This window comes from Amia ocellicauda, chromosome 4, assembly GCF_036373705.1.
Source record: "Amia ocellicauda isolate fAmiCal2 chromosome 4, fAmiCal2.hap1, whole genome shotgun sequence".
NCBI lineage: Eukaryota > Metazoa > Chordata > Actinopteri > Amiiformes > Amiidae > Amia > Amia ocellicauda.
The window spans coordinates 29,437-51,822 of NC_089853.1; the positions used below are offsets into that span (position 1 = coordinate 29,437).

Here is a 22,386-nt window from a genome sequence, read left to right on the forward strand (position 1 = left end):
TTAACTATTGTTACTGCCTTCTTGGCTGCTCTGCTGGTGTAGTGTAGTCACAGCACTGAAGCAGAGAGAGAGGGATGAAAAAATGAAAAACAGGAAGGAGGAGAGAAAGAGAGAATGAGTGGGAGAGAGGTGTCAATTATATTATCCTCCTTTCCCTAGTTTATATCCTCCAATTCTCTTTCCCCCTCCTTCTCCCTCGCTCTCTCACTTACTGTCTCCTTCACTCTCTCTCCCTTTTGCCCTCTCCCTCTCCCCCTCCTCCTTTTCTCTGTCTCTCCCTCTCCTTCCCTCTCCCTCTCTCTGTCTCCCACACTGTTGTCAAAGTCCTTGTATCTTTCATGCAGGATTATTACAGTTAAATAGAAGCAATTACAATCAAACACAAGAACAACAGCCTGTTATCTGTGTCTCTTCTACTCCCTCTCCCCCTCGTTTGCTTCATCTCTTCCCATCCCTCACTCCATCACCCACTCATTTCAAAACTTCCCTCAAATTCAAAATTAAGACTTGTTATGCCGCAAGAGAGAGATAGGGGGGTTATAAGTAGGTGTAGGAGAGAAGGAGGTAGGGAGAGAAAAAGAGCCTAGGACTAAAATATGTAATGTGTGGATGTCCTACACTGTACAGTCTGTGTTACAGTATAGAGACCGGGCTGTGCGCGTGTCCTGCACTGGTGCTGTAGTATAGAGACCGGGCTGTACAGAGGCAGTGGAACTGGGTCAGAATTGAGCAAGGAGAGTGTCTATACAAGGGAGCTGTGCCTGTATCCACAGCAGTACAGTACAGTGTATCAGGGAGCAGGGTCTATATTTAGCAGCAAGTGTGGATGAGAATATTCACACTTCTCTCTGATCCTGCATCGTGACGGAGGGAGGAGATACAGAGAGGGAGGGAGTGGGATTGGGAAAGAGAGGGACTGGGGAGAGAGAAATGGATTGGGGAGAGAGGGGGAGAGGGAGAAGAGGAAGGGGACTGGAGGAAAGAAAGAGAGATAGAGAATCTGTGTCTGAAAAATGAAATAGGTGCTCTTTGTTGGTGTGACTGCGGATCTTTCTCTCTCCCTCTTTCCCTTTCTCCTGCTCTCTTTCTTTCCTTCACTCTCCCTCTCTCTCTGTTCATCCTCCTCTATCCCTCGTTCTTGCTCATGTTCTGCCCTTATTAATCAGAAAGCTTGTTAATGTTCTAATTAATGTGTCCCTCCAAGCACAGTGAACACCCCCCCACTCTGTTGCTCTCTCTCTCTTAATCTTTATATATCTCCCACTCTCTCTCCTTGTACTCTGCTACATTCCTTTTCTCTCTCTCTAATATTCAAACTTCCACAGTTGCACTCAGGCACGACACCTGGCTGTGCAGGTGAACAGTAGTTGGCGTGTCACTTATTGTATTAGAGATGTCGTCTCGTGCAGTTTGGGGTGAGAGGACTGTGAATTGAAGCTGAGCTACACAAACTGCGCAAAATCTCTCATACAAAGAGAGACTCTTCACACGACATGAACTTATGAATGACATGTATAGGGTAGACACAAATATCTTCTGAAAACAATCCCATTTCTCAGAATTGTTGGGGGAAATAATCTGTGTTGTGTTTTCATGTTGATTAAATGTAACCAAACTATTTATTAAAAGTACTTTTCTGAAACTACTGGCATTTAAGTGTCCTGAAAAACTGCCTCATTGCATATTCCAAGATTTCTCTTTAAAAAAACAAGTGCATTTTTTAACACGATGCACCTGGACTGTATTAGAGACACTCCTCCATAACATATACGAGTTATTATTTCAACAGCAGTGTTTTCACTTGGCCTAGAGCGCTTTATCGACGCAGTGCTGTCTCTAGCAGCGGCTTCATGAGGCAGGTTTTGCACTCTATAGATTGGCGAATAGCGCCACCGAAACTCCGTGAAATCCCATAATCCTAAAAAGGATGTTCCAATGTTCAATAGGCGGAGTTTGACTATCTTATATAAATAGAAGATCTTTGATGTCTGTGTAACAAGCTCATACACTATTAGCCTTACAGACACACTCACTCACCCACTCTCTTTGCACTAGGGATTTCCCGAAGGGTCAATTTGTACCTTCGAAGGTTTGGAACACATTACCGAACGAAGGTTCGAAGCTTTGGTGCTAATTTGCATTATTTATCGATGAGTTCAAATTAGCAACTAGTGATAGATATGAATGAAACATGTTAACCTTTCAGGAACAGCACTTTACTCACAATAAACAGTATGCATCTAACGTAAATTTAAACTTAAATGTGTATTTTATTCAATACAGAAAAAGTGTCCGAAATAGAGAATCGTTTTAAACCCCTGATGAATATACCCCAGTGTTCAGTAACATTAAACAAATAAAACTATATTGAAAGTAGTAAATACTAAAGACGCCGAACACAGAAACCTTAACATTTGGGTTAACTATAATACAAAGACTCCCTTCTACAGTTCAGAGTTTGTGTCAACATTATATATTTTTAGGTATATTATTACTATTCATAATAATACAAATAATAATGGATCGATTGCAACGAACTTGCAGAGATAGTACGGAGCTCCGTACTAAACACGGGATCATATCCAGTGCGCTGCTTTCGGTTCTATTCAATTGACCCATTAAGCCTAATACATCATGCATAACAATTTAAACTTAGTTGGTTAAATGATGCCGGAGATTGATTGTTCCTCCGTGTAACCAATGTTCAGTTGCACAGCTTGCATGAAGCTTATTGGGGGTCTTCTGTGCATTTAGCAAAACATGCCAAACAGCAGATTGTTTTAAGTTTCCATTATTGCACAACACTTTGCATTAAATGCTGATAAGGAAACAATAACGCAGAAGAAGAACAAAAATATATCAATTTAATCGTATATTTTCAAAATACATTGTTTAAATTTAAATCTGCTCCAAATATACTGATACTGCTGATACGACCGAGGGTCTTTTTATGACGGTTCTGAACTTTTTTATATATTCAACAACTTTTATCGAAGTAATGGGCAGTATACAAATCACATGTTTTAATTTAGATGGGCTCTGTGGCGCATCTGAAGTGTGGTTTAGTATTGTAACGTTTGCGGGGGTTTAGACCCAACTCATCATTGTGGGTGCAACACCAAATTGTTGTATGTATTATTAGTGCAGCACAAACAGGTCTCACTGACTCGAGCTTCCGCCTCCTTCACCTGTTACTCCTCTCCCTGCACTCCTCCCCACTGCAACGCCTTCACCCCATTAACCCTTTATTGAGTGCGGTGGCGATACAATATTCACACACTGTCAGTTTCTGTGTCAACAAGACAAAAACATCGATGTAGGGCTGGCCGATATGACTTAAAAATAATATCTCGATATTTTTAGGAGTTTGGGCAATACACGATATATATCGATATTTCTTATTTTTATCCAATCAAGCCACAAAATAAGACCAAAGACATTCAAACTACAAGTATTTCGTTAATCCTTCAATAAGCAAAACTAACAAATACTACATGCAGGCTGTCATGGTAAATATATGCAGAATGCAACACATTACAGGGCAAGTGTTGTGTGATTACTATTACGTATGTTATGTTGTTATGTGTATAATATAGGAAGGATGGTACAGCAGCTCCCGTCTAAAAACAGTCCATATTCACCGATGTCTCAAAAATTATTTATTAGAGAAAAAGTGAACATCATAATGCTTACGCGTTTCGACTTATCTTCCTCAGAGCACATATATACATATACACAGTATGATTTACTGTCACATAACAACAATAACACAAGTAATAGTAATTACGCAACACATGCGCTGTAAAAGGTACAGATTCAAGAAGATTTACCACATCCGGGTTTATAGTGGCGCATTATCATCTGCACAGCCCGGCGACAAGAGCGGTGGGCAACATGTGCGCTTGCGCATTACAGTATCTCTTGGTTATGTTGGTTATTCTGTGTCACTTCACTCTCCTACATGCTGTCTGTGTTTCTGATGCACATTTCTTGCCGCATCCGACACGTGTGGAAGAACCGGGAAGAACGCAAAGCGTCCTAATGACGAAAAATACTGCCGTAAAGTTTGCAATTTGCGACACCACGATATAAATTATATAGCATAATATGAAACCATGTACGTTTTACTATCGTCATACGATATATATCGTCATATCGCACAGCCCTACATCGATGTGATTGTCAAGTGCCGAACCTTCAAATGTCTGGAGACCAAATGAACCTTGGAAGACAGCCCTACTCTGCACACTCACATACACACTGTACACACACGCACACACACTGTACACGCACACACACTGTACACACATATCATACACACACACACACACTCTCTACCATAGCTCTCAAGTTTTCAAAACATCAATGCGTGAGACTCATGCACTCACACATGGTACACCCAAATACACATATGCTATAAATATGTACAAAATGTACACACACACACACACACACACATACACTGTACACACTAACATATAGTATAGGGCCCAGACTGGAGCCAACACTGATCTCGTTCTAAAATATTCTCTCTCTCTCTCTCTCTCTCTCTCTCTCTCTCTCTCTCTCTCTCTCTCTCTCTCTCTCTCTCTCTCTCTTCTGTAAGATAAAATATTGTGATTTTGAATTCTTTCTAAGAGATGGTGGGGGGGAGGTGGAGAGAGGGAGGGAGAGGTGGAGACGATGGGAGGAGAAATTGCGAGACAATGGGTTGGCAAGCAAGAAGGAACCAATTATTCATGATTTAGAAGTAATTAGGAGTAAAAGGTAATTAGTGCAGTCAGCTTCAGCTCCAGACACAGATACACAATCACACGGCACAACTACACAACTGCACACTGCATAATACACACAACACAACTACATGCTATACACTACACTGCACAACTGCAAGACTACACAATGCACACTGACACACTGCATGCTACACACCAAAATAACACGCTTCACCACAGTTGCAGTATTTTATATTTTAGTAGCAGCAGCAGCACTGTCTCTCTTTCCTCTCTGTACTGTCTAACCATCTCCCATTCTCTGGGGATGAGTGCAGTGTTAATGTACCGTAATGTTCAGTCTGTCAGTGTGTCTGTGTTAACCCCCCTCCTCTCTCCATTTCTCAAGGTCAATGCAGTGTTAATGTACTCTCTTTTTATCTGTTTCTCTCCCTCTCTCTCCCTCTCTCTGCCTCTCTCTGCAGGCTCTGTGTCTCTCAGTGTGTTCCTGGTCTCTCTGGCAGTGACAGTGTGTGCTGTCTGGGCTGTGGCGCTGTGTGGGATCTGTGGATGGTGCCAACGCAAACTGGTGAGTGAAGCAGACTGGCACAGACTGGCACAGACTGGTTTACACTTTAGTTATATTGTATACACTTCAGATTTATATTGTAAATTGTGCTTTTTCATTTGCTCTAATTGTGTTGTGTGAAATGTACCTATTGAGTGACAACTGTCACTGCGTAAGTGGGCATCTCTAAAACAATAATAATAAAAGTAAATAATTAAATAAATATGAATAATTGCAGTGACAGCAGCATCAGTGTTTGTAGCACTAAGTGTCATGCAATGAGTAACAATAACAGTATCAGTTACAGTGTGAGTAAGAGGAGCTGTGACACTAACAATAGCAGTGACAGCAGCATCAATATCAGCAATTACACTAAACAAATGCAGTACAGAGACTGTGGTACAATACAGTACAGTGTGGTAAAGTACAGTACAGTGTCAGTGTGGTACAGATCAGTATAGTACAGTGTCAGTGGACCTTTTGACCTTTCAACACTGTTACTCTTTAACCTATTGACCTAGGAATTTACTGGGGTTTAATTTATTGAAATCCCTAATGAGAGAAATTAAATCTACCCAATCCTTCCATTTAGAAGAAAGCAAAGAAAGAGAAGAAAGGGAGAGGATATAGGGATATGCAGGGAGAGTGGGGTGTTGGTAAGACATGACGTAAAACATAAGAGATTATAATACAGGAGTCATTACGATCAAAGGCAAGGAATAGAGGTGAGGAACCATATGGAGGGAGCATAGGTCCTAGTCTATAAAACATATACTGTATTAGTACTTCATATTCTGAAATACACAGAAACACACAGACACAGACAGACACAAACACTCTGACACTGAGACACAGACAGACACACAGACACTGAGACACTGTAACACTGTAACTCCCTCCTTCTCTCCCTCTCTGCCTTTTATCTCCATCTCTTTCTGCCTCTCCTATTTTTGGCAACTCTCAATTTTTCCTGAACATAAATAACAATAAATAATCACAGACACACACACTGACACACCCACACACTCACACACACAGACGCACATAAACTCACATACACAGTCTTACTCACTGACACTGACACACACACACTCATACACTAGCACACTCACACACACACACACACACTGACACACACCCAGTGACACAGTCATACTGAGCGTCTGTGTATAATGTTGCACTTAAAAGTGAAAACTGTGGGCATGCCCAGAGCCGCCCTCTCTCCTCTCCTCCTCACCCAAATCTGAACAGCCCCCTCTCCATCACACCCCCAGTGTCTCACTGCTCTCTGATTCATCCTGAATTTCACTGATTCTCACATTTAAAAATAATGCAGCAACTGAGCCCGACATCGTTGGAGAAGACTGGCGGGGGTTAGGACAGTCAGTCACTGTGTCAGTCAGTCAGTCACTGTGTCAGTCAGTCAGTAAGTGACATACTGATACACACACACTCACACACACTCACACACACACACTCACAGTGCCAGTGTTGCTGTTCAGTGATGATCTTAATTAGACACACTTAGCTAATTGTCTGACGATGACAGTAATATCAGTGGAGAGGCCTGGGCTACAGCAGCACCAACACAAACACAGCTGCAAGGAGAGAAAGATAAGTGTATCAATCTGAGTGCTATCTGTTCCTGTCTGTCTGTCCGCCTGTCTGTCTGTCAATCACTCTCCCTGTCTCTGCTATTCCCCTGCTCTCTCCTCCCTCATTTGTTCTCTCTGAAACTCTTTTCTCACTCTCCATCTGTCTCTCTCTTCTTGCCTGTTTTGTTTCTCTTCCTCCCTGTCTCTCAGTCTTTGTCCGTCTGCTTCTCTTCCTCTCCCCCATCTCTGTTTGTCTAACTGTTCACCCTCTCCCTCTCTCTCTCTCTCTGTCAAAGTGAATCACTCTGTCACTTCTCTCTATCTATCTCTGTCTTTGAATCCCTCTCTCTGACTCTCTTTTTCTCTCTCTTTCTCCCTGTCTTTATGTCAGAATATTGATCTAATATCTCCTCTCTCTCTCTCTTATTCATTCAGTCAGTTCTTCTCTCAGGTTCATATCTCAGTTTCTGTAAGGCTTCCCCTCCTCTCTCTTGCTTTCTCTTCCTGAAGATTTTATGATGTTGATAAATAATCAATGAGCTGTTGCTGATCTGGTGATCTGGGCCATCAGGAACACTCACTCACACACACACTCAGACACTCACTCACTCACACACACACTCACTCACACACACTCACACACTCACGCAGACACACACACTCACGCACACATAAGAACATAAGAACATAAGAAAGTTTACAAACGAGAGGAGGCCATTCGACCCATCGTGCTCGTTTGGTGTACATTAATATCTAAGTGATCCAAGGATCCTATCCAGTCTATTTTTAAATGTTCCCAAACTTTCAGCTTCTACCACATCACTGGGCAGTTTATTCAAGATTTTGACTACTCTCTGTGTAAAGAAGTGTCTCCTGTTTTCCGTTTTGAATGCCTTGAAGCCCAATTTCCATATGTGTCCCTGGTGCGTGTGTCCCTGCTGATCTGGAAAAGCTCCTCTTGTTTGATGTGGTCGATGCCTTTCATGATTTTGAAGACTTGGATCAAGTCCCCACGTAGTCTCCTCTGTTCCAGGGTGAAAAGGTTCAGTTCCCTCAGTCTCTCTGAGTAGGACTTTCCCTTCAGACCTGGAATAAGTCTGGTTGCTCTCCTCTGAACTGCCTCTAAAGCAGCAATATCCTTCTTGAAGTGTGGTGCCCAGAACTGCACACAGTATTCCAGATGAGCTCTAACTAGTGCATTGTACAGTCTTAACATTACTTCCCTTGTTTTAAATTCTACACTATTGACAATATACCCTAGCATTGCATTTGACTTTTTTATTGCTTCCCCACATTGCTTGGATGGAGAAAGTGAGGAGTCCACATAGACTCCTAGGTCTTTCTGATGTGTTACTTCATCTAGTTCTATTCCTCCCATAGTGTAATTATAGTGGACATTTTTGTTACCTGCATGTAATACCTTGCACTTGTCCATATTAAATTTCATTTGCCAGGTGTCGGCCCACAACTGAATATTATCTAAGTCCCTCTGAATAGCCTGTGCTGCCAAGATTGTATCTGCTGAGCCGCCTATTTTAGTATCATCTGCAAATTTGACAAGTTTGCTAACTATCCCAGAGTCCAGATCATTAATATAGATTAGAAAAAGCAAAGGCCCTAGTACTGATCCCTGTGGAACTCCACTAACAACCTCACTCCAGTTAGAAGCAACTCCTCTAATCGACTCCCTCTGTTTCCTATACATCAACCAGTTCATAATCCATCTACTTACATTACCCTGAATGCCTACAGCTTCCAATTTGAGGATCAGTCTTTGGTGTGGAACCTTATCAAAAGCTTTTTGGAAATCTAAGTATATCATATCATATGCTTTTACGTGATCTACAGCTGCAGTTGCATGTTCAAAAAATTCCAATAAATTAGTAAGACATGATCTGCCTCGTCTAAACCCATGTTGACTATCTCCAAGAATATGGTTTTCATTAAGATGCCCCTCTACTTTCAGTCTTACATTTTTTCCAACATTTTACAGGTGATGCAGGTGGGACTGATTGGTCTGTAATTTCCTGGCTCAGTTTTGTCCCCTTTCTTGTGGATTGGTATGACATTTGCTGTCTTCCATTCAGTGGGCACATCCCCTGTTCTAAGTGTCATTTGGAATATTTGAGTTAGCGGCCTATAAATAATTCCCCTAATTTCTTTAAGTACTGTTGGAAATATCCCATCTGGCCCAGGTGATTTGTTTGTTTTTAATTCTGCTAGTCCCTTTAGTACCTCCTCCTCATTTATCCTGATCTCTCTTAGGGTTTGACTGGACTGATTGTCAACCTGTGGCATGTCATCTGTTTTTTCTTTTGTAAAAAGGCAGCATTGTGGAGTAGTGGTTAGGGCTCTGGACTCATGACTGGAAGGTTCAAATCCCGGGTGGGGCAGTGCTTTTGTACCCTTGAGCAAGGTACTTCACTTAGATTGCTCCAGTAAAATGCCCAGCTGTATAAATGGGTACAAATGTAAGTTGCCCTTGATAAGAGTGTCAGCTAAATGACAAAAAAATAAATAAACCTCTGTGAAATACTCATTTAGAACATTTGCCACATCTTGTTCCTTTTCCAAGATACCTCAATTTTTGCCCTTTATCTGTTTCACTTCCTCCTTTATTGACTGCTTGCTGTTGTAATATTGAAAAAAGCTCTTTGCATTGGTTTTAGCTCCAAGAGCTATGTTTCTTTCTATTTCCCTCTTTCCTTTCCTGATCCCTTTCTTAAGATCTCTTTGCAGCTCAACATATTCTATGTATTTTGTTTCGTCACTATCCCTTTTGTATGCGTTATACAACATTTTCTTTCTCTTGATATTTTTTTTCATACCTCTATTAAACCATTTTGGCCAGTGTTTTTTGGTCCTCAATTTGCTAAGTTTTGGTACAAATTGCTCCTGAGCCTCAAGTAGTATATTCTTAAAATATACCCATCCATTTTCTGACTCCAATGTATCCAATGTGCTCCAGTCTACCTCTTCTAAGTGCCGTCTCATACCTTCACACACTCATTCTCACACACACTCACTCACGCACACACACCGACTGGTGGAGAGAGAGAAGTGGAAGAAGAATGGGGGAGAGAGGGAATGGAGAGGTGGAGGTGCACAGGTATGGAGGGGGTTCAGGTCAGATACAGTCTTACACACAGGGGGGGTTCGAGTGCGAATGCAGAGAAACAGAAGAATCCTGACAGTGGCGCAGCTGTGCAGTAATGTCATATCTTCCCTCTTCCCACTCCCTCTTTCCCTCCTTCTCTCCCCCTCTCTCTCTCTCTCTTTCTTTCTCCCCCCTTCTCTCTCTATCAGGGTAAGAGGTATAAGCCCAGTGTGGAGACAGTGGGAACCCCAGACTCAGCGCGCGGCCGGGGGGAGAAAAAAGCCATCAAGTAGGTGATGCTTGTGGGGAGGGAGAGGGGACCCCGAAATCTGACACCCAACCAGAGACACAGACACCCTGTCAGCTCTGAAAGGGGGTTGAGGGGGACACCCCAGGCCGATCGTCTCAGATCGCACCCCCCAACACTCCCTGACAAAGACCCCCACTGACAGGCAGACTCAGGTTAGGTGTGAGGAGATATTAGGGTGTGGGGGCGTATTAGAGGGCATGTAGAGGTATTAGGAGGTACTGGGGGGTGGAGGTGTATGGTGTATTAGTGTGTATGTGGGGTGCAGGGGGTATTAAGGGGTGTGTGGGGTATTAGGGGAAGCGGTTCTGTGAACGCTGTTGGGGTTCTCTCCCTGTGCTTGTCTGTGAATGTCCTGACTGCTCTCTCCCTCCCTTTCTCTTTCTCTCTTTTTAATCTTGTCATTCTACTTCAATCCTGATTATAGCACTCTCTCTCTCTCTCTCTCTCTCTCTCTCTCTCTCTCACATGGGTGCTGGCCCAGTCCAGCCAAGTCCAGCCCAGTCCAGCCCAGTCCCATCCAGAGCAGCTGAACTAACTACAGACCCATCTCTTTCTCTCTCTCTCTCTCTCTCTCTCTCTCCAGTGCTTGCTCCCCCTCTCCTCGTCCCCACAGTGTCTCTGTGCAGTGGCCTGTCTGGGTGCTGGTGTACATTGATCTGCTCTTTAACTTGTCTTCCTCCTCCTGCTTCCTTCTCTTCTGCAGTTGCTTCATGCTGTGTGTTGTGCTTGTTCTTAATGTTCTTAATATTATTATAATGATTTTAATTATTATTATTATTATTATTACCTTCATTGTTTCTATTTTTTCCTGACAGGGGGGTGATGTTTTGATCCACTCATCCTTTTATTCTCTCCATCTTTCTGTTTCTCCATCTCTCTTTCTTGCTGGATGTCTGTATTCCTCCGGCAGGCTCTGCTTTGTTCTTTCAAACACACGGAGAGATGCACAGACCCCTCCCCCCTTTCTCTGGCTCTGTGTGTTTAATATTAACTCCCAGTGAAGCAGAAACGTTCACAAACAATAAGGAATGTAATCTAGTCCTCCTCCTCTTTCTTCTCCTCCTCCCTCTCCCCAACTCTCTTTCATATTCTCTTTTTGTTCTTTATCTCTCTCTCTTTTCATATGGCCAGTCTCTCTCTCTCTCCCCCTCTGTCCTCTCTCTCGCTCTCTGTGTTCTATCTATCTTTCTCTCTGTTGTTGATCATATTCTCTCTCTCTCTCACACTCTCTGGTTGTAAAATCCCTCACATGACTGGGCCCATATACCATAGACCTGCCCTAATTCTACTTAACTCCGCCCCTCTCAGCACATAGCCCCTCCCACCATGAGAAGCAGCCAATCCTCGGATCTTCACTGCACAGGAACAACTCCCCACAAGCCACGCCCCTTCACTTTCACATTAAAACAGACTGGAGTCCCAGTGAGTTCGGTCCCGCCCCTCAGAGCCACTCACCTCCCTATAGGCCAAGCAAACTTCATAACAAGTCCCACCCCCTTCATCCCACGCCCAATCCCAGCCCTCCTCCAACTCAAAGACACCCTGCGCCCCCTCCCGTCCCGCCCCGGTGCCCCAGGCCCTGCCCACTGCCCCCCCACTGTCAGTCAGGGCGTCTGTGATTGGTGTGTTGCTGTGATGTGTCTCTCTCTCTGGCGCAGTGACCTAGACAGAGACTTTTGGAATAACAATGACAGGACAGTGCAGCAGAAATGGAGCTCCTACCCTCCCAAGGAGTTCGTTCTAAACATTTCTCCCTATGCCCCATACGGAGATCCTCGCCTGTCACTCAAGTGAGTGTCGTAGGGCCAACGGGTAAGAAGAGTCTGCTCTCTCTGTGCAGGGCTGTACTGAAGAGGGGCACCCTCCCCTTCCTTCTCCTCCCTCTTCTCCTCCCTCGCTCCTGATCACACAACAAAACACTCCTCCAAAACACCCGCACACACACAGTGTCAGTGTCAGTGTATCAGTCAGTCAGTCCATCTTTAAAGGGATGTGTTTGGTTATATCAAGTGTGTGTGTGTGTGTGTGAGTGTGTGTCTGTGTGTGTGAGAGAGAGAGTGTCAATGTGTGTATGAGTGTATGTGTGTGAGAGTGTGTGTGATATTGTTAAAATGTGTGTGTGTGTGTGTGTTTGTGGCATTTATTTAACAGAGATGTCAAGACAAGGTCAAGTTTCTAGCTACAATGATAATCATGATAATGTTTAAACAAATGGAAAATCTGAAAAACAAAAAAAATAGTTTTTTATTGTTGGTGCATTAGCAAGGCAGAGGTCTTAAAAACAGAAATATAAATGTAAATATAAAAAAGTTTTTAATGAGAATCTTAACTAAAGAGCACATTATTAAAGTTGATGTGTGGGCATCTTTTAATGGAAATGGTTTTGTGTTGTCCATGTGATTGTAAAATCAGGTAAATTACACATGTGAACAGACGGATTCATGATGCACTGTTTAAACAGTGTGGACTTCTTGTATTTCACTTTCACTGATACTTAATTCATTTAAAATGGATCAGTCATTTTGAAACTATTATAGAAAATATTGTGTTGTGTGGAAAGGGTCCAATTAGTTTGTTCAAAGCCGAGAGCCTGTGGCTCCTGAAAACATCATAGGCTTAGAAATTTGGTAATGAAAGGACTCTGAATGATATTATTAACATAAAAAATTCTGGATTTTGAAAATCTAGATTTTTGACAATAATGAGGACATTATCTTTGAAATACATAAGACCATGATTTACCTGCTGAGATCACAACCATGTTTGACATGCTGCGAGCCAGAGTCAGACATAGACCAGAAGTGTAGAGACCAAGACCAAGATCTCCAAATGTGGCCCTGAGGCCGGTCTCGAGACAAAGACCAGGACACTTGAACTCCTCCAGTCAGGGGTGGAACCGCAGATGCCTGAAACAGTGTGGCTTTCTTTGGTTGTGTAGTTAGTTTGTTAGTTATGAATTTACTAGTATAATAGTCTGCAATGACACACACACACACATGTGCACAGAGAGAGAGACATACACACACACACACAGACATACAAACACACAAACCATGCTCTCCTGACACACACACACACACACACCACCCTGTCTTCCCTACAGCCCTGCCAGTGACTCCCAACTGTCCTCCCACTGACCCTTCCTTGACCTTTAACCTTTCACCTCCAGCCCATGGGGTACAAAACCATGGAGACGGACAACCCTCGTTAACCCCCTCTCTGAATCCCCCCCCCCCTTCCTCCACCCCCCCAACCCAACCACCGCACGCCCTCCGACCCCCCAACTGACCCCCAACTCCCTTTACAAAACCCCCCCGCAAAATGCTCCCAGCCACATCACCCCCCTAATAATTAACCAATTAGCCAATTAAGAGATAAAGCAGTGTTCCCCTGGTTAAGTCCTCGGCGCTGGCTGTGCCCACAGAGGGTTGCCCGTTGTGAGTGGGTGTGTCATGATGTGTTCTGTGTTGTGTTTTGTGTGTCTCTCCTCACTCACTCACTAACTCTCCTCCCAGCACTGCTCTCCCTGCCTGTGCTCTGCCCAACCCTGACACAGTCGATAGACTGACCGCACTGTAGAGTCAGAGAAGCAGCAGCAGCAGCAGTAACAGTAACACTGACTGTAGCAGTGACAGTAGCAGCAGCAGTTACAGTAGCAGTAGCAGCAGTTACAGTAACAGCAGTAGTAGCAATAGCAGTAACAGTAGCAGTAGCAGTAGGAGTAGGAGTAGCAGTTACAGTTACAGTTACAGTTACAGTAACAGCAGTAGTAGCAATAGCAGTAATAGTAGCAGCAGTTACAGTAACAGCAGTAGTAGTAGTAGTAACAGCAGTAACAGTATTAGTAGTAGCAGGAACAGTAGAAGTAGGAGTAGCAGCAGCGGTAGCAGTAGCAGTAACAGTAACAGTAGTAGTAGCAGCAGCAGTAGCAGTAGCAGCAGTAGCAGCAGTTACAGTAACAGTAGTAGTAGGAGTAGGAGTAACAGTAACAGTAGTAGTGGTAGCAGTATCAGTAGCAGTAGGAGTAGGAGCAGCAGCAGTAGGAGTAACCATAACAGTAGCAGTATTATAATTGTTGAGATTGTGGCGGTTGTTGTTGCTGGTGTTGTGTTTTGTCGTTGTTGTGAGCACCATTGTTGTTGATGCTGGTGTTGTGTTTTGTCATTGTTAGTGGGTAACCTTTTAGGCTGTCTCTGGTTTCCCTCGTAGTCAACACAGTACAACACAACAGCACAACACACAACACAACCTTCACAATACCCACCAAGTTCATAAACTCAACACACACTCACACACACAAAATTAGTACCACGCAGTGCGTCACACAGTCACCACAACACAGTATGACTGACACTCAATAATAAATCACGTTGACATACTCACACACTCACTCATACACTCACACACTTACTAACACACACATCCTCAATCCAAATACACACACACACACACACACACATACACTCATAGTTACACACTCACTCACGCACACATTCACACTCTCACACACTTACTGACAAATACACACACACTCCCCCCACAGCACTACACACTGCATTATGATGAAGATGATGATGTTGATGCGTTGGTTGGCTGTGCTCGTCTCCCTTCCTCTCCCTCCCTCTGTGTTGTGGTTTGCGATGGAATTTCTTGATTTGTCTGAAACTCTGATTTCTCCTGTGTGTCTGTCTCTCTGTCGCTGTCCGTCTCTCTCTCTCTCTCTCTCTCTCTCTCTCTCTCTCTCTCTCTCTCTCTCAGCGGGTCGGTGCCAGGGGGGCAGCGGGGCGTGCTGGGGGGGGACAGGGAGGGTGGGGGGCCCCGGCGCAGTGACAGCGTGCGCAGTATGACATCAGGAACGGGAGGAGGAGGAGGAGGAGGAGGAGGAGGAGGAGGAGGAGGGGGGAAGGCAGGGAGATGGCAGACTGTGCAGAGCCACCTGCAATCTGGCACTCTGAGACCTGGCAAGTGAGTGAGACAGAGAGAGAGAAGGGTGGATGGAGGGAGGCGAAGGAGTGTGGAGTGATTGGATGGATGGGTGTTAAGGGAGGGAGGGCAGGTGGGTTGTGCAGTGTGGGGTGTGACGTTACGTCTCTGTATTGACCACACACATGGAGAACTAACACAACCACACACAACAACACACAACACTGAGGGATCAGTCCACACTCCTCTTTTCCTCTCTCTGCCTCCCCCCCCCTCTCTTTCTAATTGGATTCTATTTTAGAATTTCTATAACTGGACTGTCCCTGTCCTCTCTCTGTCTCTCCCTCTCTTTCTCCCTCCCTCCTTCTCTCTCTCTCTCTCTCGTGGTTAGAAAGAGAGAAAGGTAAAGAACAGTGGAAGGAGAGGTAGGAAGGACAAGAAAGAGAGAGGAGATAGGTAGAGCCAAAGAAGGAGGGTTGGGGGATTGACTGCAGCCAGTTAGCAGATGCTGCTCACTCTGGGGAGTAGAGGAGGAGTGTTTAATCTGATAGAGAGAGAAAGAGAGAGGGAACACAGAGACACGTATTCAGAGAGAAAAAGAGCACAGAGAGACAAGAGACAGAAAAATACACTGACACTGGATACAGATAGAGACAGTCAGAGAGAGAGAGAGAGACAGACAGACAGACAGACAGAGTAAGAGAGAGACAAAGCAAGACAGAGAGAGAGAAGCAGAAGACATGAGGATTTTACAGCACACACACAAACGCATACTTTCACAATCACGCACTCGCAACAACACTCAGACTAGACATGCACTGCGCACAGCACAGCACAGGACACACACTGCACACACTGCACAGCACAGGACACACACTGCACACACTGCACAGCACAGGACACACACTGCACACACTGCACACACAACACACACTGCACACACTGCACAGCACAGGACACACACTGCACACACAACACACACTGCATACACTGCACAAAATGCGCCAGATTGCTACTGCTGCTGTTGCTACTGCTACTACTGCTGCTACTGCCTGGGCCTGACCTTCCTCACTCTCTTTATCTTCCTCCTCCTCTCCCCCTCTCCCTCTCTTTCTCCTCCTTTCACCCCACCCTCCACTCCCTCTCCCCCCTTCCTCAATCTCTCCTTCCCATGCCCTCCTCCTCTCCTCCCTCGCTCCTCCTCCTCACCTCCCCGCCACCCCTCTCTCCTCTGCTGCTGCCCCTCCCTCCATGCCTCGCTCCCTTCTTTCCTGCTCTGCCCCGGATACCACCACTCCAACTCTCCCTGCCCCCCACTCTGCTCCGTCTCTCTGTCCTCCAGTTTTGGGGACCCCTCTCTGTCCTCCGCCTCCACTCTGGAGCACCTCTCCTCCACGGCGCCACCCGGGGTCTGCGCCCGGCCGCGCACGCTGGTGAGGCAGCAGAGTCTGCAGCAGCCCCTGAGCCAGCCCTGCGCCCCCGCCCTCGGCGACCTGCCCCCCACCTCTCAGAGCCTGGGCCAGCTGCACTGCCAGCCCGGGGGGGGCGGGGGCCGGGGGGCCCGGGGCGTGCGGGGGGCCGGTGGGGGCCCAGGGGGGGCCTCCCGCTACCGTGGCGCTGGGGGGGGGCGCTCGAGGTCGAACCCGGGCAGCTGGGACCACATGATGGGCCAGATCAGGAACAGAGGGCTGGACGTCAAGTCTTTCCTGTGAGTCTTCTCTGTTTCCCTCTCTCTGTCCCTACTGTCTCACTTTCCATTCCCCTCTCTGTCCCTGTCTCTGTCCCTGTCTCTGTCTTTCTCTCTGTCCCTGTCTCTGTTTCTATGTGTCTCTGTCTCTATGTGTCTGTCTCTGTCTCTATGTGTCTGTCTCTGTCTCTATGTGTCTGTCTCTATGTGTGTCTGTCTCTGTCTCTATGTGTCTGTCTCTGTCCCTGTCTCTATGTGTCTCTGTCTCTGTCTCTATGTGTCTGTCCCTGTCTCTTCTCTGTCTTTCTGTCTGTGTCTCTCTCTCTGTCTCTGTCTCTATGTGTACCTATCCCTGTCACTGTCTCTTCTCTGTCTCTGTCTCTCTGTGTCTCTGTCCCTGTCTCTATGTGTCTGTCTCTGTCTCTGTCTCTCTCTCTCTCTCTCTCTCTATATATATATATATATATATATATATATATATATATATACTTTATATAGTTGTACTTATATATTTACTTTATACAGAGTTTATATCCTACTGCATGTCTCTCCCTCTCTGCACTGTACCGTCTAAATTCAAATTCAAATTCATAACAAGCTTTATTGACATGATAAGTGTTACCAAAGCATTTACACATACAGCAACTCTTTCTCAGTCTCACCTGTACTGAACCGATAAACAGACTGACACACATTCACACACACAGCTCAGGGCTCCAGCACACAGGTAGTAGTGTGTCAGTGGGTGTCAGTGTGTTATTGGCTATAAATGAGAGAGCTATTACAGGACTGCTGCATTATTCACAGGGAGGGAGGGGGTGGGATATGACAGCTATAACTCACATATTATGACAGCTGGGCACTGTCTGTCGATGTGTCAGTGTGAGTGTGGCAGTGTCATAGTGTTAGTGTGGCAGTGTGAGTGTGGCAGTGTCAGTCTGGTAGTGTCAGTTTGTCACTGAGCTGGTGCTGGTGCCTTTGCTTTATGTGGGAGCATAACACACACACACACACACACACACACAGACATGCTCACACACAGACACAGACATGCACACACACACAGACATGCACACGCACACTGACACACACACACTCTGTCTTTTCTCTCCCTCTCTCTATCTCCTGACTCCCGAGTTTTGGTCTCAATATCAGGCGACCCTGCAGGCAGACGACTGGCCTGTACTGACTGAGAGAGAGAGAGAAAGAGAGAGAGAGAGAGAGAGAGAGAGAGAGAGAGAGAGAGAGAGAGAGAGAGAGAGAGAGGGCCTGGGAAGAAAATAGTGAAAGAGAGGAGAAAGAAACTAACTCTATTCAGTTAGAGAGATAGAAAGAGAGAAGTGGAAGAGAGGTGAACCTAGCTTTTATGACAGAGTGAGTGAGTGTGTGTGTGTGTGTGTGAATGTGCCTGTGTGTAAAAATTAGTGTATCGATATATCTATGTATCCATGTGTGTATGTGAATCAGTGTGTATGGGTGTGTATCAGTGTGTGTATGTGAATCAGTGTGTGTGTGTGTATCAGTGTGTATCAGTGTGTGTATGTGAATCAGTGTGTGTGTGTGTATGTCAGTGAGTCACTGTGTTGGGGGGGGGGGCTGTTAAGATGGCACTCTACAGCACATTGATCAGCTGTCCACGGCATCATTACACTGACGATAAATAGAGAGAGAGAGAGGGGGGGGGGGGTTGAAGAATGACCCAGAAAGCAGGAGTGATAACTCAGTGAAACAGAGACGCTATCAGACTCAAATAGAAACAATTAGTCCAGATCTCATTAATGAAGCTTAATTATATCTTAATACTGAAGGAGGGCAGCAAGAGAGAGAGAGAAGGAGTGGGGGATTGGAGGTGGAGAGAGAGACAGAGAGAGAGGGGTGAGAGGGTTGAACAAAGAGAGATAGAGGGTGGAGGAATGAAAGATACATAGATAGATAGATACATAGATAGATACATAAATTAATATGCTAGTGTTCAGGCAGCTGCTCAGGTCTGTGCAGTGGCAGTGCTGTTTGTACTCAGTAGGCCCCAAAAGCCTGGACTTCTCCTGATTCACGATGCCCAGGGCCGTGGTGTCGGGGGCCATGAGAGACGCCTGTGTATGTGCTGCTCTGTTATGACTTCTCTTTTTCTGTTCTTCTCTTTCTTTCCCTTCCTTTCCTTGTTTTCTTTCCCTTGTTCCCTCTCTCTCCTCCTTCCATCTCCCTTGGCCCTCCTCCTTTTCTTTCCCCCTCTCCTTCTCTCGCTCAGTGAAGGGAGGATGGTGGTGCTTTCCCTGGTTCTGGGTCTGTCTGAGCAGGACGATTTCGCCAACCTCCCCGACCTGCAGGGGGCGCCTGCGAGCCACGAAACCCCCCCCGAGAAGAGGTACCAGCCAGAGAGCGAGAGAGAAAGAAGGGGGCGAGTGAAGGAGAGAGAAGGGGAAAGGGGGAGAGAAAGATAGGGTGAGAGGGACAGGGATTTCAAGACAGGGACAGAAAGACAGAGAGAGAAAGATGGGAGAAAGTACAGAGGGGCATAATGGGAGACAGGGAGAAGTGAGTGTGTGTGTGTGCGTGTGCATGTGTGTGTTTGTATGTGTGTACAGGGTTGTGGGCTGGGCTCGGTGCTCTGGTAGAATGTTTCCTGGAAGGTGATTGGACAGTTGAGTTTAGGTCTTGGTGCCTGAAGGAAGTCAAACACTATTGGTCAGTGCTGTGTTCTCACTGGGATCTTAATGGTCCAGTGAGGCTGCGCACTGGTCCAGTGCTGCGAGGGTCGTGCCAGCTGACTTGCAAACAGAGCAAGGCTGCTGGGCATCGGGCGTGTGACCCTGAGACAGATTGGACGTGGTGCGTAGGGCCCTGTGTTTGATGGGACCTGCTTCTAAGCTGCACTTAATTCCTCCCAGCACAAGGTGGGCATGCAGTCTTAATTAAACCACTGATTGATTAATAATCTCCCCATTCCCTTAATCAGCTCGCTTAGTCTTCCTATTTAGGCATATTAGCGCCTTGATTAAGGGCAGCAGTTACGGACATTGATTTAAAGGGACAGGCACCCCTTTAGTCAAGTCTTATTCAATAATATTAAATCAAATTTGTAAATAAATAATTTAAATATTTTAATTTACTAGTAGGAGCACATGATTTAACAGCACTGATTCCCAGAAATGTTTATATGACACAACAAATTGAGAATATTAATGCTGTAACATATATAATAAAGATAATAATAATTATAATAATAATAATACAGTTATGATGACAATGTCTTGGGCATTTTATTTAGCTATTAAATTTAGGCATCGTCAGTTGGTTAACCTGCCTTCTGTCACGGATTGGGGTTTTCCTGTAAAAACTCAGCCATTAGAAAAAACACTTCTTTCAGCATCTGAAGAATTGGTAACAACTTACACAACTTAGGGTTGTCTGAACTCCTGAATGGCTTTATTAAAAAACGAATCCAGTCGCATTATTAATATTAACTTCAACTGCATTCGGACATTTCACAATGCCCTATGCCAGCGATGATAATTCACAGAGAGCACATTAACTGTCTCGGCTAATATTACTTTCAGTTTGGAGGTAATTGATTGTCCTTAGAGAACTAACACAATGTGCAAAACATTCTGATCTTTTGCATCTGTAACTACAGGAACACTGTCAGACATCTGTCGCAGCTGTACACTTTTGACTTGTGCAAATCAGGTATTTGGGAAAGATATTCTCTGCTCAGCTGACCTGCTGTAGAAATGACTGCCTCGTTTAATAATGTTAGTTCAGAAATGCAAGTTTTTTGGGATTATCATTTTTTCAATAGGAATATTAGCACAGATCTGTTGAAACAAAAATGACATCTTGTCAACAATGCTAAAGGAGGTTGTTTAATAGCTGTCAACCTCAGCCTTTTGCTGTCTGTGGAGTTCCACGTTTAGGTCTTTCAAAATATCTTTTAATGTATCAATTAATTAAATTACCATTTATACTAATCGTAATTCGTTTTTATTTTTCTAATTAGTCGGAGCACAATGTGTTGAATTTGTCATTGTGAATTCAGTTACTCTAACTGGGCCGGCTGCAGGGACATCAGGGCACAGCCGTTGAGTTACACTTGTATAAAACAAGTTGCACAAAACGCAGCGCCCTAATGCTGTATTCTGTGGCTGTGGCAGCGCTGTGACAGGTAGGCCAAGGCCGTGTGTCCGCTAGGCATCCTGAGTATACAAGCCGAATATAATTACTTAACAAGTTCATTAATCAGTTGGATGACTGTTCAGGGCTGAGCTGACACTCTGCACCCTAGCCATCATCTGGAGCCGGGACCCCCCACGGCAACCCTCGATGGAGCTTAAATTACAGTTTTTCTCAATCGCTTTTGCACAATCCTTGAATGACTATCACACTTTGTCAGTGTATGAAACACTCCACACCATTGGGTCATTTGCTCACATGACTATAGTCATTTCTCATTGCTTCCACACAAAATGCAGTGAGAAAGCCTTACTGATCAAAATAGTTTGCATTAATTTTCTGTTGAATGATATTACTCTTACATGCTATTATACACGTGTTCATTGTGTAAATCCTTACATGCTAAATAGAACAACCAACAGTCACAATAACTTGTCAAACATATATTAGATACAGAGCAGTTATGTGGTATTGTTGTAATAGTTGTCAGATGGATTGGCTTAGGCTAGATGTGGAAATATTACATTTTCTCACTGACTGACTGACTGACCAATACACTGACTTACTGATACACTAGTTGACTGACTGACTGACGCACTGACTGTTTGACACACTAATTGATATACTGACTGATTGACTGACACACTGACTGACTGACACATTCACTGACTCACTGGTACACTGACTGACTAACACACTGTCTGATTGGCACACTAACTGATACACTGACTGACTGACTGACACACTGGCTGACTGACTTGCCTGTCACTGCTTCTGCTGTTGTGCTCTGTATTTATTCTTACCGTTTTTGTGTTGATGGTCTGTGTCAGTGGTCTGTAATCTCTCCAGGCCTGGAGACTGAGATTGCCACTGCCATTAATCTGTCCTGTCTCTCCTCTCCTCTCTCCTCTCTCTCACCTGTCTCTCCTCTCTTCTCTTTCATCCTCTTATACACACAGAGGGAGAGAGAGTGGAACACATTATATTTATATATTGAATAATTAAAAGGCTTCCAATACCGAAATTAAATGCATATAAAAATATCAGGATATTCAGATGGATGTAGAGGGAAAGAGGGAGGGAGGGGGTTAGGTGGGTGTTTAAGAGTCACTCACTGAGTTATGAGATGCGTTACGACACGTGCTACAAACTAAATATGACATTATCAATAAATAAATAAAATCAATACTCGAAGATAGAGCAACGAGTGAAATAATGTTCCTCTCACACACCTGAGCCCAGGGCCAGCGGAGACCACCAGAGAAACTGCACCCCTCACCCCCTGTATGACTCTGCAGATCAAACACTCCGCTCTCCTGATTTA

The 22,386-nt window shown here is 44.8% G+C and overlaps 1 protein-coding gene across 3 annotated transcripts in view; it reads left to right on the top strand.

Moving 5' to 3' along the window:
• The window catches only part of LOC136747483 (synaptotagmin-7), a 45,579-nt gene that overhangs the window by 12,111 nt on the left and 11,082 nt on the right, over window positions 1-22,386 (top strand). Inside the window, exons 2-5 of one of the 3 annotated variants that reach the window (XM_066700315.1) lie at window positions 5,198-5,301; window positions 10,182-10,261; window positions 16,548-16,913; window positions 19,141-19,257. In XM_066700315.1, the coding sequence (XP_066556412.1) occupies window positions 5,198-5,301; window positions 10,182-10,261; window positions 16,548-16,913; window positions 19,141-19,257 (667 nt within the window). Of the gene's footprint in view, window positions 1-5,197; window positions 5,302-10,181; window positions 10,262-15,283; window positions 16,914-19,140; window positions 19,258-22,386 lie in introns of those variants that run through there. The other 2 variants (XM_066700313.1, XM_066700314.1) reach the window with 2 other exon arrangements.